Source organism: Garra rufa, chromosome 12, assembly GCF_049309525.1.
Source record: "Garra rufa chromosome 12, GarRuf1.0, whole genome shotgun sequence".
Lineage (NCBI taxonomy): Eukaryota > Metazoa > Chordata > Actinopteri > Cypriniformes > Cyprinidae > Garra > Garra rufa.
In genome coordinates, this window is record NC_133372.1 from 26,505,796 (window position 1) to 26,514,351 (window position 8,556).

The 8,556-nt window shown below is 35.6% G+C and overlaps 1 protein-coding gene across 2 annotated transcripts in view; it reads left to right on the forward strand.

Moving 5' to 3' along the window:
- The window catches only part of wwc3 (WWC family member 3), a 56,937-nt gene extending 51,867 nt beyond the window's left edge, over window positions 1–5,070 (forward strand). Inside the window, exons 19-23 of one of the 2 annotated variants that reach the window (XM_073851376.1) lie at window positions 346–510; window positions 654–746; window positions 837–1,073; window positions 3,817–3,944; window positions 4,037–5,070. In XM_073851376.1, the coding sequence (XP_073707477.1) occupies window positions 346–510; window positions 654–746; window positions 837–1,073; window positions 3,817–3,944; window positions 4,037–4,103 (690 nt within the window). In that variant the 3' untranslated portion in view covers window positions 4,104–5,070. The remainder of the gene's footprint in view (window positions 1–345; window positions 511–653; window positions 747–836; window positions 1,074–3,816; window positions 3,945–4,036) is intronic. The other variant, XM_073851377.1, reaches the window with a different exon arrangement.
- The last annotated feature ends 3,486 nt before the right edge of the window (window positions 5,071–8,556 follow it).

Consider the following 8,556-nt stretch of genomic DNA (forward strand, 5'->3'; position numbering starts at 1 on the left):
TTATGGCAAAGCTGAATTTTCAGCAGTCCTTACTCCAGACTTCAGTGTCATGCCATTTATCCGAAATCATTCTTTCATTCTGTTTGGTGATTTGATGCTCAATGCTCAAGTATTTCTTATTGTTATCATCAATGCTGACAATAGCTGACGACTTTTTTGATGAATAGAAATTGAAAACAGCATTTATTTAAAGTATAATTTTTTTTTTTTGCAACAATGTAAAATCTTTACTGTCACTTTTGATGAATATAATGTAACTCTGCTGAATATTAACAAAACACTTGCTGTGCAGAAGAGCAGTGAACTGTAAAATAGATCAATAAACAAATTTAATTTGTTTTTTAGGTGGACAAGGCAACCAACACAGACGGTGTGTTTCCAGAGCCAATGAGAATGCGGCCGAAAGAAAGGACAGGACGCTGGGGTCACAGCTCACCGTTCATGCGCAGCAGCACAATAGTCAGATCTCAGACATTTTCACCTGGAGCACGCAGTCAGTATGTCTGTAGGGTAAGTCTTCAAACACAGTATGAGTCATTTTATATCACAGTAATGATGTTTCTTGATCAATAAATAAGTCAACCCAAACCATATGATTAGAACAAAATAAATGTGTGAAACACCTTTACGTGATTTTTTTCCCTCCATCACAGTTGTACAGAAGTGACAGTGACAGCTCTACTCTACCAAAGAAATCCCCCTTCATCAGAAACACTCTAGAGCGACGAACCCTGCGATATAAACAGGTTGGAATGACTATGTTGCTGTGTAACACATTTTTTATTACTACTATCTAGCTGTGGCAGTGTACTTATGTCTATTTCGTGTGATCGCAGCAGTCCCACCGCTCCTCTCTGGCTGAGCAGCCCACACGTACCTCTCTGGACCTGGAGCTGGACCTCCAGGCCTGCCGTACACGACAGAGGCAGCTGAGCGAGGAGCTGGCCGCACTGCGGGAGCTCAAACTGCGGCTAGAGGAGCCCATGCAGGGCCCTCGCGGCCCCGCGGACCTCCCTCATTGGGCCCTGCGGGATGAGCGTTTCCGAAATCTGCTACGTGAGGCCCAGAGACAGGTACTGCCTATTTCTATTTTCCCTCCATTTTCTTTAAAGGGATAGTTCATCCAAAAATGAAAATTTTGTCATAATTTACTCATCATTTACTTTATTGCCCTCATGTCGTTCCAAATCTGTATGAATTTCTTTCTTATGTTGAACATAAAAGAAGATATTTTGAAGAATCATTGACTTCCATAGTATTTCTTTCCTTATTATTGAAGTGGGGAACAACAACTGTTTGGTTCTTCAAAATTCTTTAAAATATCTTCTTTTGTGTTCAACATATGAAATAACCCTATACAGGTTTGGAACAATATGAAAGTGAGTAAATGATGACAAAATTTGAATTTTTCCTTTAATGTCAAATTCAGATTTATTCAATTTTTATTAATATGGTAACACTTTAGCTAACATTAAATGCATTCGGTATGTTAACAACGAACAACACAGAGCATTTAATAATGTAGGGTAATTTCTACATATGCATTACAAATTGTATAAATTTAACATGACCTATTTTTGTATTATGAACGAACATCAATTAACAATGAACGATTGTTTTATTATAAGTGAACATTAATAGTTAATTAATTGCCTGATTGAAATTAAATGTTAACAAATTGACCATTCATTTTACAATACATTCAAAAGTTTAGGGTAAGATTTTTTTTGCTCTCACCAAAGTGGCATTTTAAAAATAAAAACATAGTAAAAACAGTATAACCTTAGATATTATATTATGAAGAAACATGGATTAATAATGAAAAGTATGTTATAAATTAATAACCAGTAACACAAAACAAAAATTATAAAAAATTATTTACCTTATGTTCTCATTGTATATATTGTAATTAATTATTATGTGAAATATATTTTAAATTATATCTAATTTTTTAACAATTGCATGTGGTATTTGGTCACTTGACCATTTTCCACATTTTGATAAAAAAAAAAAAAAAACAGATTACACTGGTGGAACACCAATTTACCAAACTTCCTAAAAGAAAATCTGCAAATAGTTTAAAAGAGATAGTTAACCTGAAAATTTAAATTCTGTCTTTAATTACTCAACTTAATGTTGTTTCAAACCTGTAAGACCTTCGTTCATCTTTGGGACTCAAATTAAGATATTTTTTTATTAAATTCAAGAACTTTCCAGGAACACTGCATATAGCCAGCAGCACAACTGACAAACGGCCCAGAAAGATAGTAAGAACGTCATTAAAATAGTCCATGTGACATCAATGGTTCAAGCGTAATTTTATGAATCTACAAGAATGCTTTTTGTGTGCAAAAGCCGAAAATATCAAAAAAAGCTCTTTCATGTGTTCAGCCGAATAAGCGGAAAGGCCGAATAAATTATACCGAACAATGACGTGACGCAATCAAAAAGAGGAGCGTACCAATGCAGCAAACATGTCGGCAGCGTGGAAGCATTTAAAAGTGTCCGAGAAAGGGTTGGTTGTTGCTGGTTACTGTATGATGACTGAAATCGTGAAATGGCCTTAAACCATTAGTAAATATACTACAGAACGTTATTTTGTCTAATGCACGCACAAATCTTATTTTTTCTGACAGTCCAAAGTGCAAGGAAAATCTGCTTGATGAGAATCATACATAAATCTGCTAGTAGTACTGAGGTCTTCTTGGATTTCCGCCAAAATAAAAGTCATCATTCATAAATGTTCGTATTGTAATTTTACTGTTGTTCTGTAAAATAAAATAAACAAGTAACACAAAAATAATGATAACAATCATTACAACAGCTCTATTAATACATGTATTATAACATTTTCCTTTGCTCAGCAAGGCTGCATTTATTTGTACATTTAAAAACACATGCCTGATTCAAGAAGGGGGTCTTAAAATGGCCAAAGAATATTATTTTAATAATGTATTAATTTTAAGTTAAACTGTGCTTTGTTGGTAGGCTATAATGTCTACTAGAATGTTAAAACTGTTCAGTCTTAAATAAATATTTGTAAATGTGTTTTGTAATTGTTTTTTTCTTTGAAAAGCAAGGCAAAATTGTAAAATATCGGCTATTTAATTTATGCAATGGTGAAAGAACTGGCAAAATACATGAGGGAAAAAACGTGTTCGGTAATCGGCCTTTGGCCCAGTGTGTAATTTTGTTCAGCTTTGGCCAAGAATTTTCATTTCGGTGCATCCCTATCCCTATCTCTCTTAGTTCATCATCTGTATATTCTGGTTCAAATAAGTAAGGCTGGGCAAAAAATTGCAAGTAATCCTCTCTGTCAAAATCTTCAGACATAGTTACGAAGACTGTTTACAGGCAGAAAAAGACACACTGTACATAAAACAAAGCACAGCGCATCCGGGTTCTACGTCAGCAGCATCACACTCTCCTGAACATGTGGTGGAGACTGACACAGAAGAGAAATTGTTGAAAAATTTGTTTTTTGGGGGTTATTTTTGCACACAAAATGTATTTTCGTAGCTTTATAACATTACGGTTGAACCACTGATGTCACATGGACTATTTGATAAATGTCCTTACTACCTTTCTGGGCCTTGAACATTTCAGTTGCCCTACTGTCTATGCAGGCTCAGAAAGCTCTCGGATTTCATCAAAAATATCTTAACTTGAGTTACAAAGGTCTTACGGGTTTGGAACTAATTTGGAATTAATGACATGCTTTTAAAACTATGATTGACCTGAAGAAGTAGAGGAAACCATTCTGAGACATTTATAATTGATCATTTCTTTCTCTCTCCCCTCATTTCTCTCTCGCAGTCCAAGCAAAGTAGACAGGAGCAGAGGCAGGAGGAAGCTGCTGAGAGGAGGTTGCGAAAGGCCTCAAAAGAGGTTTTGCAAATGAGGGGCCAGAGCCACAAAGAGCCCCTCCCTGTGCAGACGTTCAAGTAAGTTGTCTTTTAATCGGCAGAAAAGCACGTAAAGGTCTTATTCTGACAGTTGCGATAAATGCTAAATGTATGAATGTTTCCTGATGCAGAGAGAAGATGGCTTTCTTTACTAGACCAAGATTCAACATCCCGCCTCTGCCAGCTGACGACGTGTGAGCGCCCCCTAAGCCACACTATCGAATATGAAGAATCTGTCTGTTTTGTTTTTTGTATTCATGCCCATGAAGTAATTAGAACAAAAATGTAGTTATTTCAGCACAAAGATTCAAAGTTATTTGATATGCAACATTCGAACAACAGAAAGCTGTACAAAACAAGCGCGTGTGTGGTTGTGCGTGATCGTGAGTGTGTGCGCGTGCGTGTGGTAGTACTAATGAACACGTACACTTATATTTTATGTAATTATTGACATCTTGGCAAGTTCTCCTGCTTGTTTAAAGGAGGAAAAATAACTGTTTTATAAAAGAACAAAGCCTCTTTTTACTCCTGTACGATGTACTTCTGATATTTCGATGTCTACGCTTACTTAAGGCTGGAAGACGGGAACAAAGTCAGTTTAGACAAATTCACTGTACTGTAACTTATTTTATAGTACTTTTCCTTGAAGGAAATAAAAATGCTCCCTGCTTTTTAATGTATTTTATAAAGCTTAAAACAAATAGCACTTACTGTAAGTGTTCTTTGACGTACAGTAGAATGGAAATTTTGGCTGATTTTGTTTCTGTTACCTGATTCTTTAAAGTTATTTACTTAAAATGTCACTTTTTTGATCCACTTTTGTTGCAGTTGTCATTGTCCCTTGTGCTGTTATTCTATTAAAATTATTAATATTAATTATTACTTGTACTTTTCAATATATAGACAAATATAATTTTGTATGCTGTCTGTAAACAACATCTGCAGTGTTACCTTTCTTATGAAGATAAAAGCATTAAACCGTAAAAGTGCAGCTCATTTTGCCAAACGATCTTGATCTAGTTTATTCGTTTATGCTCATCGAGATTTTTTTTTTTATCTAAATTGTCCAGTAGGTGGCGTCTCAAACCTGTTTCTGTGTTCACATGTGTTCTGTTGGTGTTTCAGTTAAAAACACAGCGATCCTTAAATACATAGATATTACTCATTATGCTTTGCAATGTCATTTTTTACGCTTTGCAATATTTAACAGCAGGACTATTAATGAACCGTTACGTGGGGTGATTAAATTAACTTCAGCTAAATGGTTCTGGTCCATTTTAGCACTTTTCCTGCCTTTAGATGGCTTTAAATAGAAGCACAGTGGGTTTAGTTCAAATGCATCAGATCTGGAACATTAATGAGGTGGAAATCTTAACACTAAAAAACAGGAAAACGGTGCTGTTTGTTTAAAAAAAAAAACAGCAAACTTGCTGGTGTAACCATTAATGATCTTGAAAGCTGCACATGGGCATAAAACCTCTCATTAAAGGAATTTCCATGGAGAGCTTTGATGGCTTTTTTCACTAAAACCCACAAATTAGAGGTGATTATCAAATTGTTTCTCCCAAGCAGTCAACTGAAATGCATTTATAAATAAATCTGTAGTCTGTTGATGATACTGCATATCAGAAATTACACTAGGTTGTTAATAGCTTGGTGATAGATTGTATGAAGATGCATTAAATTGCTTTTTTGTTTTATACTCCATAAAGCTGCCATTCAAAAGTTTAGGGTCAGTATGTTTTTTTAAGAAATATATATATATATTTTTTTTATTCAATTGATTTAATAGTCACAGTAAATACATTTATCATAGAAAATATATTAATTTAAATGCTGTTAAATGCTGATCTTGTGAACTATTTTTCTCAAAGAGTCCTGAAAAATACGTCTTAGAAATATTAAACACGACTGCAGTTTTCAATATTGATAAAAAAAAGTTTCTTGAAATTCATCTTTTAAATTAAATCTTAAAATATGTGACCCTGGACCACAAAACCAGTCATAAGAGTCAATTTTTTTAAACTGAAATGTATACATCATACGAAATCTCAATAAATAAGCTTTCCATTGATGTATAGATTGGACAATATTTGGCCGAGATACAACTGTTTTAAAATCTGTAATCTGAGGGTGCAAAATTAAATATTGAGAAAATGCCTTTAAAGTTGTCCAAATGAAGTTCTTAGCAATGCATATTACTAATCAAAAATTAAGTTTTCATATAGTTACGGTAGGAAATTGACAATATATCTTCATGGAACATGATCTTAATATCCTAATGATTTTTGCCATAAAAGAAAAATGGATATTTTTGACCCATACAATGAATTTTTGGCTATTGCTACAAATATACCCGTGCGACTTAATAAATGAAGCCTTAGTGAGCAGAAGAGACTTCTTTAATAAACAATTGTAGCGACACCAAGATTTTTAACAGCAGAATACACTAAGCTGAGTAAATCATTATAATATTTACATCCTAAATATCAGCACAATCTTTTTTAAACAACTCAAGGCTCAGAAACACTGTGTTCTTACTATCTAGTGTTCTTAATGGGTAAAGCAGCTGTTTGGGGAGTGCTTTGTTTTCCATCAATCAGACTCCTTGCATTCCATGTGTTATGAAATCACAGTGATTTTGGGAAGCCTGGTATGTAAACACTTCTTATCAATTTCCCTTGTAAACCTTATCCATATGTTCAGTGTGTACTGCGTTTAATTAGTCCCATGCTTCATCTTCCCTGTCAGCGAAGCGAATGACGTACGGCCTCACGTACCGCGTGAAGATTAATGGCATGCTCGGCTGCTGGCGGAGGCTGAAATACACAGGCCTATCTTTCTCTATTTCTGCCAATAAAGCTGTTTCATACAGAAAATCCCCAACAGAGATCCTAAAAGTCATGACCCCAATTCAGCACAAACACCCTGTGTTGCAAAACTCCCAGTGGCTTTGTTGCCTGAAATAGTCAATAAATGCAATTAAGTAATGCATATGAATTTGCTGCAGTGATTTGAAGAAGTCCTTTTTGTTCCTGTCACTGTCATACCAGATGGTCACTTCTGTCCTTTGAAGGATTTGTTGAGGTTCACTGGCGTTAACAAGCAGGGAAGAGAATGAATTTGGTGTGATAACTGAAAAGCAGGTGACAAACATTGCTCATTCAGGCCTACTGCTCGTGTTTTGATAGTTTATTATTATTCCACAACTGAATGTTAATTTAGTGTTCTGTTATTAATGATTGTATGTTCGTTATGCTTATTGTTGATGGACCTGGATGGTTCATGCTGACTGACATGTAAAAGAAGAAAGTTGTACATTTTGTTTTCTTTGCGCATGAAAAGTATTGTCGTAGCTTCATAAAATTTTGAACCACGATTGAACCACTGATGTCACATGGACTATTTTAATTATGTCCTTACTGGGCCTTGAACATGTCAGTTGTGTTTCTGTCTGTGCAGGCTCAGAAAGCTTTTACATTTAATCAAAAATATCTTACTTTGTCTTCCGAAGATGAGTGAAGGTGTTACACCTGGAATTACCTGAGGGTGAACTATCCCTTTAAAACAAAATTGCTTTGTTTTTCATGTCATTAAAGGGATAGTTCACCCAAAAATGAAAATTTGATGTTTATCTGCTTACCCCCAATGCATCCAAGATGTAGGTTACTTTGTTTCCTCAGAAAAACACAAACGAAGATTTTTAACGAAAACCGGTGCAGTCTGCCAGCCTTATCATGGACGTGGATGGGCACCAAACCTTTAAAAGTAAACAAAAACATGCACAGACAAATCCAAATTACACCCTGCGGCTCGTGATGATACATTGATGTCCTAAGACACGAAACGATCGGTTTTTGTGAGAAACTGAACAGTATTTATATCATTTTTACCTTTGATACACAGCCACGTCCATCTGTAATGTGCACGAGTTTGGCACATGGTTTGGCATCAGTCACGTCACATGAGCACGCGCTCTGTCGTAGAATACGCAAACGCCAGAAGCAATCTGTCGCATGCATACGACACTCATTGTTTACACAGAGCACAGAGATTGTGGGTATAGCGTCTATTCAAAATGGTAATTACTTGCGCGTATCCTGAGTGTTTAAACCGATTTAAAGCTAAAAGATTACATTAGTTTGCGCAAACTCATCGGGGACTTTTCACTGATTTCCCCTTACGGCGTTTGCGTATTCTACGACAGAGCGCGTGCTCATGTGACGTGAATAATGCCAAACTCCTGCACATGACAGATGGACGTGGCTGTGTATCAAAGGTAAAAAATGATATAAATACTGTTCAGTTTCTCACAAAAACCGATCGTTTCGTGTCTTAAGACATCAATGTATCATCACGAGCCGCAGGGTGTAATTTGGATTTGTCTGTGCATGTTTTTGTTTACTTTTAAAGGTTTGGTGCCCATCCACGTCCATGATAAGGCTGGCAGACTGCACCGGTTTTCGTTAAAAATCTTCGTTTGTGTTTTTCTGAGGAAACAAAGTAACCTACATCTTGGATGCATTGGGGGTAAGCAGATAAACATCAAATTTTCATTTTTGGGTGAACTATCCCTTTAAATATTAAAAGGACCAAAATCTTTCTTAAGACTTCATAAAGTTACTTATTGTGCTGATCGATATTGTCGGCT